At 36.3% G+C, this 17,862-nt stretch overlaps 1 protein-coding gene across 1 annotated transcript in view; it reads right to left on the bottom strand.

The window, feature by feature from the left end:
* The window catches only part of FREM2 (FRAS1 related extracellular matrix 2), a 191,809-nt gene that overhangs the window by 101,587 nt on the left and 72,360 nt on the right, over positions 1-17,862 (bottom strand). Inside the window, exons 3-4 of the mRNA XM_031001437.3 lie at positions 12,750-12,896; positions 7,379-7,609 (exon numbers count right to left, since the gene is read on the bottom strand). Of these exons, the coding sequence (XP_030857297.3) occupies positions 7,379-7,609; positions 12,750-12,896 (378 nt within the window). The remainder of the gene's footprint in view (positions 1-7,378; positions 7,610-12,749; positions 12,897-17,862) is intronic.

Genomic DNA, 17,862 nt, shown 5'->3' with positions numbered 1-17,862 from the left:
GTATTTTCATAGAAATTATATATATATGATTGTATACATACACAATTTAAAAAGTATGTATAATTTTATAATATATGTACAATATGCATATTAAATCTTCACAAGTATTATGAAAAAGTATATAAAGTATATAGTATATTAGTATGTATATGGAATATATGTATATCATAATATAAAAGTACACATGTCAAATCCCATTAACACACTGGATTGGAACTGCTGCTGTCTTTGTGAAGGTGTTCACTGAGAGACAAAGGGCTACATTATAGAAATAATCAACTCTCATAGAAAAAAATGAGTGCAGGGTCGTACTCTCAAATGTTAACAATGGTTACTCTCAAGTGGTAAGGTTGCAAATGACCTTTCGAAATTAAGTGAATAGACCTCTGGGTTTTTTTTTTTTTCTTTTTAGCAGTTTTAGATTTAGAGACAAATGAATGGAAAGTGCATATGGTTCCCATATATCCCTTCACTCCCTCTCATTTTCCACCATTATTAACATCTTGTATTCGTTTTTGACAATGAACATGTGTTACTTTTATACTTCCAGATTGATTTAATTACCCTTTATTTTGAAAGAAAGAGTAAAGTGAATGCATTCTTTATTAGTCCATGTGACTATATTGTAATGAGTACTGCAATTTGTAACTGCAGTTTTTATTTTTGGGTTTTGACTGTGCTACAACATAGGCAAAATTGATTTCTCTGTTCTCAGACATAAAGTAGTTGTAGCTTCATTTGAAAGAGAATGTACATTTTGTCCCTTCTCTCAATTATATTCTACAGAGGATAAAAAATAAACAGACTCTGCTAAATAATGATAGAACAAAATATCTTCTAAAAATCTGCTATAATAGAACAACAAAGGAAAAGAAAATAGAGTACATGGATGAAGGCACTGATGGTTCCTTGCCTTTAAGAAATTTGGCACGTTCAAAAACAACTCAGAAGACATTCCAGATTCCAGTGCATTTTCAGGCCACTATGGTGCCCTCAGACTGGCCAACAAGTGGTATTGAATACAGCAGATTCTGTCATTGATCTATTTGAACTTGGACAGATTTCTTACATTTCTATGGTTTGTTTGTTTTACTCTAAGACAGACATAGTAATATAGACTAATTTTTACAGGGTCTTGAAAAAGAAATAAAGTAATGTAAACATACCCAAACCACATGATAATAAGTGCTATGACTTCACATCAAGATAGCATGAGGTCCAAAAATTATCCTTTGGTACTACTATACAAATGTGTTGGTTAAAGTGAATCTCTGGGGCAAGGTGTGGTGGCTCACACCTATAGTCCCAGCACTTTGGGAGGCCGAGGCAGGCGGATCACTTGAGGTCAGGAGTTCGAGACCAGCCTGGCCAACATGGTGAAACCCCGTTTCTACTAAAAATACAAAAATTAGCTGGGTATGGTGGTGGGCACCTGTAATCCCAGCTATTTGGGAGGCTGAGGCAGGTGAATCACTTTAACCGGGGAGGCAGAGGCTGCAGTGAGCCAAGATTGTGCCACTTCACTCCAGCCTGGGTGACAGAGTGAGACTCTGTCTCTAAATAAATAAGTAAATAAAGTGAATCTTTCGGTAATCTTTGTTTGATTTATTAAATGTTTTTGTTTTGTAAATGGAGAAACTTCCAGAAAGTTTTTCATGACGCAAGTTTTATTTTGCACCTTTTTTCTTATCCACTACTCAGTGTCAGAAACTATGTGCTATACTTTTAGCAAGTGTTTGAAATTTTTTGTTTGCCTTAAGATGATGACCTATGCTTCACACTGATAGTTTCTTTTTAAAAAATGGTTTGACTCTCACTGAAGTTGAAGCTCTCTCATGCCTGCTTTATCATTTCTGTGTCATCATCTGCAGTGTACTATCGTTTCATTAATTCTGGACCTTGAATTTTGGCACATTCACCTCAAAATATCAGCTAGCCAGTAACCTCCTTATGTCAACACTGACAATGTGTAGAATTTCAAAAATAAGAATGAATGTTTGAGTTTCATATTGTAGTCAGCCTATGTCATCTGAATTCTATCATATGAAATCAGTTTGGCTCATTCAGAATACAGATTTTTGTCTTTTCTTTGTACTCATTAATATTAGGTTTTTAACCTTTAATGTTAAGTTCTACATTCCTTTAAAATAATGTGTTTATTCTCTATTAAATATTATATGGCATTAACCTGCCATGGGCCCACCAGAAATGATTACAGAGATCAAATATTTAATCTACTGGTTCCTGGCCATATTTTGGTATCATGGAAATATCAGAATGACTCAGTTCCTATCAGAAGTTGGCAGACATTTCAAGTGTACAAACTAAATAATTACATAAACTATTACAGGCTTTAGGAAGTATCTGTATTCAAATACCTCTATATTTGAGGTTGTTTTCTCCCAATAAATGTATATAGAACTCCATTTACTCTGGCTAGAAATTACTAAGTCAAAAAAGAATGGGATCTTTATATAAAATAAGACGTTTTAGCTCTTGTATATTTTCCCTTAACAAAAACGGAAATGTTTAACATTAACTAATATCTATATGCTTTAAAGAGCAAGGGAAGATAGTGTTAATTTCTGACAGCTTAGTAACTTAATACATGGAGGTTAAGAATCTTTATCCTAGAAGCCTTTCCTTCTCTCTCAAGACTGGATACTCCATAGATACTCCTTCTATGGGTTCCAGTTGCTCTTTTATCAGAGCACATAGCATTCTATATTGTTAATTGTAACAATCTAGGGGAATGCAATCACCTAATTATATGATTAACTTCAAGGGTTAGTATGCCTTCTTCTCTACTACCTAGATCCTAGCAGCATTACTGGCATAGAGTAGATGTTTAATAAGCATTTGTTGAATATACAGACACATTATGCAGGAGCTGAATTGGTCTTGACTATTTTCTTAGAATGCTTAGTTTTATTCACCTATATAATAAATTTGAGGCTTAATATATAATAGAGAAAAGAGAAGAGCATAAGACGGGAAGAAATTACTGTGTTGTTCTCATACACAAGATAAGTAAAACAATGTCACAGTGATAAGTTCACTGATTAATTAGGATTTGGGATATTACTTCTTTTCTAACCATGTAAAACGATAGAAGAACATAACTCAGGGGAAAGAAGAGCTCTAGAGGGGGAAACAATATATATATATTTGAATATATATTGTTTAGTTTTATTATATATTTTATACATATTTTTTTAAAATACTGCCTCTGGCACTTATTAGCTGGGTGACTTGGGGAAAGTAAATTCCTTGACCCTCAGAGATCTTTGTAAATTGATATATAAATCACAGAGTTATAAACATAAGGTTTAAATGAGGTAAGTTTTCAAAGCTCTTTCTCAGATTCCTCATCCAGAAAATGAGTTAAATGTTTCATGAACTTTAAACCCTTCCCAGTTGGAACTTTCTATGTGCATGTTAAAAGCAAGAAGAGGCTGTGTGTGGTGGCTGACGCCTGTAATCTCAACATTTTGGGAGGCCAAGGAGGACCACTTGAGGCCAGGAGTTCAAGACCAGCCTGGGCAACATAGTGAGACTCTTGTCTCTACAAAAAAAACAACCAACCAACCAAACAAACAAACAACAAAACAAAGAAACACTTATCTGGGCATGGTGGTATGTACCTCTAATACTAGGTGCTTGGAAAGCTGAGGTGGGAGCTTTGCTTGAGCCCAGGAGTTTGGGGATGCAGCAAGCTATGATAGCTCCACTGCGCTCAAGCCTGGGCGACAGAGTGAGATACCGTCTCGAAAAAAAAAAGCGGGTGTGGGGGAGACTGTGGAATCAATCTCAATGAGTGACTGAACTCACTCTTTACATGAGGGTCAGCTCTATTGATCGCAGAGCCATGGTTCCCAACCAGAGAGTGACAGACACTTGGAGGCATGGGGGCAGGGGGTGAGGTATTACAGTACATCCATGAGGGCACTGAGTATTGGACCAGGTTAAAGAAATAAGCAAGCATATAACTGTATGTGATACTTTTTCAGTGATGTAGACACTGATGTATTAAATAAAATACATAGTCATTTAAAATCTTCACCTATATAACAACTATATAATTTAAAAAATATATGGATACATGGGATTGTAAGACCATAATTATAAAATGTGAGAAGCCAATACATGTATATGTGTCTGTGTGTGTGTTAAAAAGTTCTGGGCTGGGCGCGGTGGCTCACTCCTGTAATCCCAGCACTTTGGAAGGCCGAGGCGGGCAGATCACCTGAGGTCAGGAGTTCCAGACCAGCCTGGCCAACGTGGTGAAACCCCGTCTCTACTAAAAATACAAAAATTAGCCGGGCGTGGTGGCAAGCGCCTGTAATCCAGGCTACCCAGGAGGATGAGACAGGAGAATTGCTTGAACCCAGGAGGCGAAGGTTGCAGTGAGCCAAGATCGCGCCACTACACTCCAGCCTGGGCAGCGAGAGCGAAACTCCGTCTAAAAAAAAAAAAAGAAAGAAAAAAAAAAAAGAAAGAAAGTTCTTTTTGTCATATAATTTTGGAACTAATGTTCCAAAACTTGCCAAATATAAAATTGAAAGCCTCCTGTAAACATCAAGTAAAATACCTAAAATGGTTCATATGTTTACAAGGGAGTGAATGAGAGAACGTATATAATGTGCTAATAAACACACTGTCTGTTGCATAGTAACTGCTCAATGAATTTCAGTCGTTACCATTATAAAGTATTGAGAAAAGCATAGACTTCCATATGTTTACATAAACTTGCTAATAAGTAAAACCAGTTCCCAGCCTAAAATAAAGCCGAGTTGGTTATTCCTTCTTCTAAACGTCCCAATACTCTTCATACCTTGTTTTATCACATCACATTCTGCTGAGATAAGTTAAAGGGCTCTCTTTCCCATCCCCTATGGTCTTTGACAGCAGAGATTCTATGCTATTATCTTTGCACTCCCAATATACAGTGCTGCACCCAGCACAAATATGAGCTGGATAAATTTTTAATGTAAAATTTTAATTTTTAAATTTGTTTTAATTTTGAAAACAAAACATCATAACATGTCCTAGAATGAATATGCAGAGGGAGAGCTTGTAGGCATAACAGCTCCTAGGGCAGGTGAATTTACACGCAAAGAGCTGGAGAGAGAGTACAAAAGGAAACAAAGTTTTTAAATGGTGGGGAAAGTGATCCTTTGTAAGGAAAAAAAATTACTCAGTTTCTTAAAATGAAATCTAACATTAGATTTATGATATTAGAAATAAGAATATTTGCATTCTGCTTTATGTTTTATAGAACTCTTTCATGGGAATGCTGTAACATGATAATTATTACTGTTTCTTATTTTGTGCATTAGGAAACTAAATTTTATTAAAAGCTATTTTATTTCAGGTCATACAACTAGAAATAGAGTTGGGTTTCAAGACCAATGGCCTTCAACAAGGCACGGAGCATACCAAACATTACGGAAGACTTATCAGTTATCCAAGGATTTTCACGACTTGAGATAAACAGGGCTGAATTTTATCTATAAAATTCTGAAACAACTTAGATGATCAATACATGAAATGAAATTATGGCAAAGTTTCATTTGGTATAGCCTACACTAAGAAAAGATTATATAAGTGGGGGGCTGTGTATGTGGGGTGTGCGTATGTGTTTTGTTTTGTTTTTAATATCCTACTGCTTAGATATATCATGGGTGCAGAGTGTCACTCTGAGCTTATAAATAGGAAGGCAGAAATGAATTCAAGTGTCTTATTTCTTCAGGTAATACGGCAATTGTACTAGTTGGGAAATAAAATATCAAAAAATGGCTTCCAGTTTTAACTAACGAGTCAATTTATATGTATTGAAGCTGTCCTGGGCTTGTTTAAAAGAGAAAATCTTTATTTTTCAAGCATATGTGCAAAGTTCAGGACCAAAAGAAAGTTTAGTTATTTATCTCTGGATAATGCAGATAAAATTAAATGTAAGTAAATGCTAACTGTTCTTTAATGAAAATTACAAACATAATTGAACTTCATATTTAACTAAAGGCAGAGTTGTTAGTTAAACAAATGATGTCAGAGCTCCAGTTTTCTTACTCACTTTCTTTAATTATGCTTAGTCTTTTAACACAGGGATTTCCACACAGGTCTCCATTTCATGTACTCTGTAGATTGTATCTTTGCAAACCATTTAAGAGTTTTCTGATTGACAAAATAAAGTAGGCTGGAAGTTTAAAAGAAAGTCATGTCTGGCTTCTGACAGGATCCTAGCTTTAGATGTTTCTATAGGGTTTGTATAAATGCCAGCCCTCAAAAAGCTATTCAATCTTTTTTCTTTTTCTTTTTTTTTCTTTTTAAAACTTTCTGACAAGATCAAGACAAGCCAGGACTGTAGAAGTAAGACGGGGAATAAAAAGGTCAAATTACACACAAAAGCATTAAGGTTCACTTTTACCAGCATCAGCCAAGGTGTGCATTGACAAGAAAATGTAATCTGATAGAAATTAACAGCAATGATTCAAAACACTGTGTTCACTACAAAATGGGGGTGGGTGGGGTGGGTATTATGCAACAAATGTGGAAACATATGGCCAAATAAAAATTTTTGGCTGGTAAATATATAAAGAAATCTTGAATAATTAAAAGTAATATGGGGAACACATTAATTCAAGAATGATCTCATTCTCAAACCGTTTGTTTCAAAGATATGTTAAGACATTTAAAGGACTCCAAAAAGTGATGAATTAATTCAATAAAAATGACATGAGCAATATTAAATGATAGAATTATAATAACAGGAAGAACATGTTGGTAATTCTATGGGTAGTTCATTTACTTGGAAAAATATAGCATCCCTGGCTGGGCACAGTGTCTCATACCTGTAATCCCAGTGCTTTGGGAGGCTGAGTTGGGAGGATAGCTCGAGGCCAGAAGTTTGAGACCAGCCTGGGCAACATAGCAAGACCGTGTCTTTACAAATGATTTTATATATATGTGTATATATATAAAATTATATATAAATATGTAAATAATTTATATATAAAATTATATAAAATATGTAAATAATTTACATATATAAAATAAAAGATTTTCTGGTAATATGAAAATTGTACTAGTTGGAAAATATAATTATGTTTATATATACATAAAATCTATTCATACAATTTATATATAATATATAAATATTTATATATTATACATATTATACATATATAGCATTCTTTCGTTACTTTTTAGTTTCCATTTTCCTGTCAACACATCTGAGAATAATGAATCATTAATCTAGAAGGTTCTCTCTATGGAAATTTCAAACATTGAATTTAAAACTATAAGCTATACCCCTACAAGGTATTTTGTCGTAGCAGCCCAACAGCAACAACATAAACCAGTTGACGATGGCTCTTACCATCTCCTGGATCAACGATCTCAACAGTGGCGACTGTGGGGAATTCCAAGGCAGCCAGCACGGGCTCTGAGAGTACCACCTGAAAGGTTTCAGACTGCTCATGCTCCCCATCACTCAGGATCCGCACTCGCCATGTGGCCCTGGTCTGGCCTGGGTTGAACTGCACTTGTTTCTGTGCTTTGCCCTTGAAGTCTTTGTCTTTTTCTGCAGTTCCGTCTCTTGTGCCAATACCTTCACAAAAACATAATATCATTTTCTTAGTTTCATTTTCGCTTGGATTATTAAGATTTTCCTTGTTAACTTTTTGCATGTCATTTTATCCTGAAAAGCAAAGTTGATCCTGCTTTGACCTCATGAAATGGAAAATTGGGAATGGATCTGATGATGAAAGTGTTTCACTGTAGGTGTTGGGTAGTTTGTGATTCTGTTCTGCTTTTGCCTCAATTATGGTTTTGCTATATATGCTTTGAGTTACATTTGGATTAGAACTTCTTGTCAAACAAGACCAAGTAAATGTATATTCACATTGTTCAATATCCTTACTCCTACAAGTTATACAATCTTAAAACTCTTCACATTTACTTTTGCATGTGTTCCTGGATATTATAAAAAAATAAGAAACATTCTCTAACTATAAAATATAAGTCAATAAGAAACTCCTCCATGAAATAATTCTCTGACTCACAATCTAAGTCATAAATGGCCAAGTGGAATAATAAAAAGTGATAGTATTCTCTAAGCACTTAATGGAACTAAGATCCTTTAAAAAATGTAATTCAGTGTTTTTCAACATGGTCACTGCAAAATTTTTCTTTCTGGAACACCCCAGAATTCCATGAAATTAAATAAACAGAATTGGAGAGCTAAATATATATGGTTATTATGAGCAGTATGCTTGGCTTACTCTGGTAGTTCATTCAAGGTCAATTTCAGTTAGCTGGGAAGGTTGAAGGATCTCTGGGTCTCTAACTACATCGCAAGATGATCTCCATTATTACCATGCCAGGTACTCAAACCATAGGGTACATTATCCAAAAGCAGTGAAAACATTCAATGCCATAGAAAAATTATAAAATGGCAATGGTACTTGGACTTCTATATCCTTAAATACAGAACCAGAACCTCTTAATGAGTCAAGTTAATAGAATAATTTTCAAATATATTTCTCTAAACCTGAGCATTTTCAGAGAAGTGGGTAAGACAGACAGATGTAAAAGAGGGAAAAATAAGGCTGGGCATGGTGGCTCAGGTTTATCATCCCAGCAGTTTGGAAGGGCGAGGTGGGTGGATCACTTGAGCCCAGGAGTTCCAGACCATCCTGGGAAACATGGTGAAACCCCATCTCTACAAAAAAGACAAAAATTAGCTGGGTGTGGTGGCACATGCCTGTAGTCCTTGCTACTGGGGAGGCTGAGGTGGGAGGATCACCTGAGCCCTAGGAGGTCAAGACTGTAGTGAGTTGTGATTATGCCACTGTGATCCAGCCTGGGTGAGTGAGACCCTGCCTCAAAAATTAAAAATACATAAATGCATAAATAAATAAATAAAAGAGGGAAAAATAAAGTCTTGTGACTTAGATTTTTTAAATCTTGAAAATAAGTTATTTGGAAGATTTTGCATTTAGTTAAAAATTATATTTTTGAACAATTCCTTTTGTTCTTCAAACTAGAAATGAAACTGAACTAAATAAGATCCATTCAACCACAAATATTCATTGAGTACTTATTCCATGCCAGGCTCTATTCCATGTGCTGGGGCTGTATCAGAGAACAAAATAGACAAAAACTCTTGCCTTCGTAGTGCTTATATAAGAGTCACTTGAATATGTATTTATATATAGGAATATATCAATGACTGTTATTTTAATCTTAAAGTGAAGATGAAAAAGATTTTATTAAAAATATTTCTGTCTTACAGATCTCAGAACAATAACTGACATAAATATTGCATCATATTTTTCTTTTACAGTAGCAGGTAAAACATGATTCATTTAATGGCAAGAGAAAAAAGGGCACAGAACCAGGAATTGCAGGGCTGCATGTCTTGTTGAATGCTGTAGACTTCCTGATAGCTCTCTGGTTCCTTGTGCACACAGAGTTGGTTGTCAACACCTCTTGGATCCACTACAATTCACTGCCAAGATGCTGATGAAAGGAATCATTCTCTCTGAGGTTCCAGAACACATGCTGCTCACTGACCCATCTATCCCCAGTGGCATGAACAGCAAAATCTGTTAGTTTGCCTCTGATAGCTACTGCTCACTTTTCTGTTTTGTTTTCTTTCATCAGCAATGCATTATTTGTTTTTTTTTGGAGTTTCAAAAGGGAGTTAAAAACAAAAATTGAGTAAGTGTGATACAATGAATGTCTGCTAGTTCCAACTAGTCCTCCTTCCTACATGATAGTCAAGCCATCTAATATTAAATGAGTTGCAATACCATCTGATATTAAATGAGTTGCAATACCATATCCCAACTGTTGCTGCTAAAAACACCTATAATTTTTCACTTTTGTTATTAAATGAAACTGCAATTGGACCTTTTCCTCTTACATAGAAAAATAACAAAGTGGTTAAACAGGGTGTTTGTGGAAGGAGAGAATAGATTTTATATCCCATCCAGGCCATATAACAGCTGTGGGATTGTAGGCAAGTTATTAACTTATCTCAGTGGAGGATTTACGAAGCACTATGGTGCAGTGATTAAGAGCATGGGCCTTTTGCCCAATCTCAGCTCTGCCCCTTACTAGCTGGCTAACTTTAAACATGTCACAGCCTCTCTATTTCCTCACCTCATGGTACTCTTCTCATGGAGTTGACCTAGGTAGGGTATTGGGAAGTAGGCCCAGCAAATAACTCAATAAACATTAGCTATCATTGTTTCTTCATAGTTCACTACCTAACACAGCCCCTGGTATGTAATGAGTACTCAATAAAATATTTGTTGAGTCAGGGAATAAAGGATGGATGTAAGGTGTAAAAGAGATAGATAAAGTGCTTAATGTACGTATGAAGTACCTTGCCTTTAATAAATATTCAATAACTGGTAGCAATAAGAGCTTTGAAATGCATATACTAATGTGGAATATAAATACATATCTAGTTTATTAGTAGTTTTAGTGGTTATAAAATGAATAATAATCTTTGAGAATATACATCTACAAATTTCAGTAATTCATGGTTTCTTAGCTGTACTCAAGCGATACTCTGTCTTTTGCTATAATGCAATCTATCTCATTCTAAAAGTCCATAAATAAAAGCAGAGGTTGTATGGGCACAGTTATAAGCAACGTATTCATTGTAAAACTTGTATGAGACTACCCTTCATTTTAATCTGGTTTCCATTCCAGGTCCTAGCATGAATTCCGTTACCATCTTCAATGACTGAAGGATGTGGGCCACACACAGAAGGCTTCCCAACTTTCTATCACCCCAGGTTACTAAGTAACCATGTGAAGTGAACCAAGTAAAGCCTATGAGCCTTTGTAGAACTGCTGTTAACCCCACATTCGTAGAAAATAATAGTGCATTGAAAAAAATAACAACAAAAAGAGCTCTTGTTTGACATTTTGGCATCCAGCTTAAGAAAAAAGAGGCAGTGGAGAAAAAAAAAGGCAAAAAAAAAAATTTTACAATCTTTTTCTACTGTTAACTTTCCCAATGCTATCCAGGGGCCTGTTGTGAGTGAAAAATTAAATAAACTCACCAGGAGTGGGAACTCAGGTAAAAAACAGATAAACCTATTCCTAATAATAGGTAAGGTGCTCTGTTTTTTAGTTATCATTTTCCCCATGATTTATTTGCTATATGTTCAAGTACAAAGCAGAGTTAAGACGAATCACTCCCTGATGATAAGACAGGATGTGCACATGTGCACAGAGAATATGTCCCTAAAAGAGAGCGCAGTGAGAGTGCTCGAAATATCCTAGGCTAAATACAAAGCATGAGAAGCACGGCCAGGTGGAGGCTCATGCAAAATGAAGACGGAAGCAGAGGCTGGGGGTGAGGCCGCGGGGAGACCAGCCCCCCTGCAACCAGAGCAACCTCAAAGACAGGGAAAGTGTCGTGTGAAAACCTGGTCTTCTAAAGTTAAAAGGAAAAAAACAAATTTTAAAAGTAAGGGGTAATTAATATTCAGAATCAAAACATGTCAGGGGAAATCAAAAAGAGTGGTGGGGTTCTGGCTGCAGCAAAATTACAGCGGGGTGTGTGGGGGTGTCGGGGAGGGATGTTGGGGGTGGCAGGGGTGTGTATGTCTGTGCATAGAGGTCTACTCTTTGAGGATCTTGAAGTTCATGGACCCAATAAAATTTCAAAATAATCATTTGGAGACAAGCATAGGTTTACTAAGTTTTTACTTTGCCAACATTTTCCTAGATTCCCACCTTAGTTGATAATCTCACTCAATGAAATCTCTTTTTATCCCATGCAAATTCCATTGGTCTAGATGTCTATAAAATATATGGTACCAAAAACAATACAGTTGCTTCAGGTGCTGCCATTTTTATCAACATATTAAATATTTTGTGCCAACCATATTGCTGCTTAAAAGTACCAATATACTGCCAACTTTATTTTATGCTTCTATGAAAATCAAATATGAACTTGAGGCCGGGCGCGGTGGCTCACACCTGTAATCCCAGCACTTTGGGAGGCTGAGGTGGGCAGATCACGAGGTCAGAAGATCGAGACTATCCTGGCTAACACGGTGAAACCCCGTCTCTACTAAAAAATACAAAAAATTAGCTGGGTATGGTGGCGGGCGCCTGTAGTCCCAGCTACTTGGGAGGCTGAGGCAGGAGAATGGCGTGAACCTGGGAGGCGGAGCTTGCAGTGAGCTGAGATCACACCACTGCACTCCAGCCTCGGCAACAGAGTGAGACTCCATCTCAAACAAAACAAAACAAAACAAATATGAACTTGAATTGGAGTTGAAAAAAGGTTTCATTCGTTTGCTTCTGACTCTTAGTTTTATTTAAACGAAGTAAAGCAGAAGAAAATCATTAGTATTTAACAATTTACTATTGTTACAAAGAAAGGTCACGATACCCATGTTTCAGAAAACTTTTATCTTATGGGTAAATTACAGATTTGCCTAAGCTCATTCTAAGATCTAGTGACATTTATTTTTATTTCGTAACTGATTAGTGTTCCTTCCAATTTTTATACCAGAAAAAGATCATATGTACACAGAAGGCTTGAAGAGATAAGTACCTTGACACAAACCTGTTGCTTGTTTCTTTAGTAGTTAGAGAACTTTTAAATTTTAACTTTAAACTCTAAGTGAACTAAACTGATACTTTAATCACTGTAGAATTATAAACCTTTGCTAGAAAAATAAAATTTTAAGACAGAAATAAAAAATTAAACTTACTTATAAAAGAAGTTTCTCCCAAGTAACCTCTACGTTTAAGAACAACATCTAGAAATTTGGAGTCCTCATTGATCAGGTAATATTCCTTTTCAAAGGAGATCCATGCCCAATTCAGACGAAAATTCTGGTTCGTTAACTTGTTTCCACCTTGAAAGTAAAAATTTAAAGCCATAAATTAGTGCTTTCTTGAATGAGTGATCTTCAAAATTCCACAGATTACTTTAATGAAACAACATTAACAATCAATACAGCTACTTAGTTTGATACACAACTCTGGAATATGTACATGGAGATACAGCTTACAGTCTAGGGACTGTTACACATACATTCAATCGCTGACATAATTCTTCACAAATTCCTTGCTGTTTTAGGAGGGGAAGTAGGTAATGGGTAGGAAGTGCACAACTACCAGAGGCTATTTAGTTTAATCCTAAAACTAAATATTCAACTTGCAGGATAACTCACTTCCCACAAGGTGCCGCTGGAGAGCAAGTTTTCTAATCAGAGGGCTGCAAGGCTCCTTTGTGATGTTCTACAAAACACACACACAACTTCACAAATACTTTTTCCGGTTCACAGAGCAATTGGGTGGAAGGTTTTAATTATAACCACTTAAGGAAAAACAAATATCCCTTCTCCGCCTCCCTTCCCCACTATATTCCACTCCATTCCTTAGAGCAAACAGACAGGTCTTTTCATTGATTTCCATTCCACTCTGAAGATAAGGTTTTCCCCTCCCATCTTCCCACCAAAATGGAGCGGGCTGCCTATCAGGAGAAAATAAACCTTGCGTGTGATCTCTCTAATGTGAAAGCGACTATGTTGGGTGAATGAAAGGAAAAATGGTTATCAGCTGATCACTCTGCACGCATCCCTCTACTTCTTTTGATCTACACCAATTATTTCAGAGTAAGGTGAGGTTTACAAACAAAGGCATCAGTAATGCCTTTTAAGTCTTTCTGAAAGAGGCTGTAAAAAAAAAAAAAAAAAAAAAAAAAAAAAAAAAAAAAAAAAAAGCCCAAGTACCAGACACAGCTAGAGGCACAGTTTTCATTCTAGTTTCTTCTCTTTGCAGTTCACATAGAAAAAGAAATGAAAGAGGAAAATCTCAAAACTTTAATAGACGACAAAAAAAAAAATCTACACAAGGGAAAACGTTGAGTGAGCGAAGACATGAAAATACATTCATCTTTGCTCGAACTTTTAAAAAATAAAAACTGCAGCAACTTTGAGCTGTCAACTTAACAGGTACTAAAGATTAAAGAGAATACCTTGTACAACTGAGATTAGGTAGGGAAATTGTTTTCTTGTTTACTGTTGTTTGGTTTTCAAATTAGCACAAGCCTTTTGGACAGCTATGTGCCAATGTGTGCAAGGGGCAAAAAGATGGTTATATCCTTCAATCTTGTCGCTCCTTCTGTGGGATTTTTGCTTTAAGAGAAGCAGAAATATATTTGTAAGGAACTATTCATTGCAATATTTTCTATAATAACCCCAAACCTTAAAAACTATCTTATAGTATATCAAATCAATAAAATGTTATTCAACTCCCAAACAATAAATACGAAATTGTTGTTGGAACACCGAAAACACTTAAAAACACAACAACAAATGGTACTGATGCTGTGAATGTAGCTTCGTAAAATGAGGCATGATACAGGAGAAGCTGCTTGGTGTTTTAAATGATGGGATTATGGACTTTCCTATTTTTAGTTAATTTATCAACTATAAAATATAAATAGATTGGGGCCGGGTGTGGTGGCTCACGCCTGTAGTCCCAGCACTTTGGGAGGCTGAGGTGGAACACCTGAGGTCGGGAGTTTGAGCCCAGCCTAACCAACATAGAGAAACCCCGTCTCTACTAAAAATGCAAAACTAGCCAGGCATGGTGGTGCATGCCTGTAATCCCAGCTACTCGGGAGGCTGAGGCAGGAGAATCGCTTGTACCCAGGAGGCAGAGGTTGCGGTGAGCCAAGATCGCACCATTGCACTCCAGCCTGGGCAACAAGAGTGAAACTCTGTCTCAAAAAAAAAAAAGATTGGAGAGCAGGAATTTTGTGTCAGTTTGTCAGTTTAACAAGGAAACTCATTCCACATTTTGCGCTGATGAAACTTACTAAACTTACTATGCCCAATGTCTGCTGCACCCTGAGTGCTGTTCTGGAGAGGAGAGGCCATGGGCTAGGAGGCTCCTCAGAACTGGAGTCCAAGGCCCACCCACATCACTTCTAGCTGCTGTCTGACTCTGACCAAGTTACTTCTCTGGATCTCTGTTTCCTTTTCTGGAGAGTCAGGTGAGGGTGACACTAACTAGCACCTGCGATTTCTTCAAAGATCGACTCAGATAACCCATACACACACACAGTGCTCTGAGGTCAATAGTATCATTCAACAAATGCAAGCTCACTCTGTCCTGCCACGCCACGCATGCCCAAGCCCACCCTGCATGCCCACTGCTGGACTACTATTCGTCTGCCTTACACCCACCTGTGCTCCTTTCTCCTTTGCCCCTCTTGCCTATAGCTTTTGCCCATATCAAGTGGACTTTTCTTTGCAGATTTCCAGGTTCATCCTGACCTACCCTGATTGTTCCCCTTGCACTCTAATCTGCCCATTTGGAGGTCAAGCCAAGATTCTTGCAGCTCCTGGGATTTGCCACCCTCACTCTTTCCATCACCCTTGTCTTCTTGCCTAAAATGAGGACCCCTATTCTTCCTTGGCTGACACTTTCCACTCCTTATTGCTGCTCTATCCCCCTCCTGTGTGAAGCAGCTGCAGCTGCTCCAGCCCTTTCATCTCTTTGTGGTTCTGCAGCTGTTCTCTTATTGATTACTCTGTATAGTTGAGCACTTTAGTGGGTATCCTCTAATATTTAATTGTATTAATTTACTAATTGTACTAAATTGCACTAATTTACATCAATAATTGAGAGTATCCATTCTTTCATTATTGCCAATACTTGTTCTCATTGTTTTTAAAAAATATTTAAAAAAATTATTGTGTTTACATTCCATTAATTGGAACATCATCTAAAAAGTAATAGAAAAGATAGAATAACATGCAATTGATTAAATTAGTACATAAAACAGCTCTGATTTCCAAACAAATTATCAGATGAAAACACCTTTATGCCACACTCCTGTCCACTTTAAACTGTGGTCCCAGCAAGCCTAGGTTTCATTCCAAACTTCTTGTCATGCTCTACCAAGCTTTTTCTTGTCCATTCTAACACCTATGACTTCACATCCTATCACTTCCCCTTAAAGAGAAATATCCATCCTCTCACATCCAACCTCTCACTCTTTTCTGAACAAAGGTGGCTGTTTTTGTATGTGCTGTCTCTTCTGCCCAGGACATCCTTAGTTTTTCTACTCTTCCTGGGAATCCCTATTCCTCTAAATTTTAACAATTCTTAGCTAATTTTAAGATTTGATTCTAACCCTTTCCTGAGATATTCCAGAAAATATCATTCTCTTCTAAATATGGCACATTTTAAGAATATTGAGTCACTGAGGGCTTCTCTCTTCAGTTTTTATAAAACAGCAAGCCCAGTGCAAACTCCAGCCCTCTCTACCCCTTTATTCTGATTAGTTTTTCTCTACGGTACTTTCCAAAATCTTATATCCTATATATATTTACTATTTTTTTTTTGTCATTTTCTGTGTTCTCCCACTGCAACACATGATCCAGGAGTTCTGGGAGCTCATTTAACTTATTGTTAGAAAAACGCCTATTGCATCAATTAGAAACTCTAATGTCTTGGCTGAAAGTTTAGTGGTCCTTCATTTATTGAGCAATATAAATTTTCTATGTAAACATAACATATCTCTTTCATTACTGAATCTTTTTATTAAAAAACAGTAATTGGTTTAATGACACTCTTTCTAAAACGTTTGCATACTTCTTGAAAGATTTTAAGTGATACATAAATGTGAATTATTGGAATTTGTGTTTCCCTAAATGACACTCCCAGGGATTATTGATGACTAAAGGGCTATTTAACCCTTCCATTTCCTTTGTGGATGGTTTTAGAGATACCTAATTTCATCTCTACTTATATATCTGTAAAAATTATTTTCAGGTTTGTGCCTATGTTCTGAAAGGACGAAGTTGCCAGGTTACTGGTTAATCAGAGGTTTCGAATGACACATAGCTGAACAGTTTGCTAGTATTTCATATGTACAACCACCACCTTGAGATTTTATTTCAAAATAAAATTCAGAAAAAATATAAAGAAGCTTTGCTTTGTAAGACAGAGAGATGGCTCAAAGTAACTATCATAGAAAATCTAGAATTCCCACTAACACTGGGATTTTAAACCAGAGAATATAAATGAAACAGATATTTAACTAGAAAATATGCAGTCTATAAAGCTTAAATCTGAATGGAATTAAATACTACATAACTCTTCTGTACGTTACACATGCAAATCAGATTTGGTTTCAGAATTTGTAAAATCTTAGGTACTCACTTCTTACGCAAGAGTGATATAGAGATTTGAGGAACCAAGCTGTAACTTATTGTAACTCTCTTTACTAAAACTGTGACCTTGTATAATTGAACTCTGTATTTTATTGAAAGAATAGAAAGATACCTTATTTACTAATTTGTTACCTATCACGTAAACTCCTCTAAAACCTCAATTCATGGAAATAATAAACACTGACACTTTAACAAAAGCTACAGCTTACTGAACGTGAAATTATAGATGAAGTTAAATAACGTTAAAAACTGACAAATTTTTACTTAAACAAAATTTGTTGCCTTTCTAAAATAGATTCTGTCATCTATGGTGCATGAGGAGCTAGTCTCAGCACCTCATTGGAAAAAAATTAAAGTCCATGACTCATGTCATAAATCCACACAACAGGTGCCTGACAGCTGATAACCACACTCCCAAATGCTCTGTCTTGAAATCCTGACACCAAAGCCATTAAGGTTTTGATGAAAAGACCTCTTTTGAACTTATCCAGCTGGTCTTTAGACTTCTTCATTTTCTTCAATTCAAACTCAGTAGTTTTTTTTTTTTTTTAGAATAACAAAGAATACCAAACTCCAATTAACCCTCCCTGAAAGCTCAGGGCTGCCCGATCTCTCTAAAGACAAAGCATTT

Source organism: Gorilla gorilla, chromosome 14 (genome assembly GCF_029281585.2).
Source record: "Gorilla gorilla gorilla isolate KB3781 chromosome 14, NHGRI_mGorGor1-v2.1_pri, whole genome shotgun sequence".
NCBI lineage: Eukaryota > Metazoa > Chordata > Mammalia > Primates > Hominidae > Gorilla > Gorilla gorilla.
This window is presented reverse-complemented; position numbering and strand designations above follow the sequence as displayed.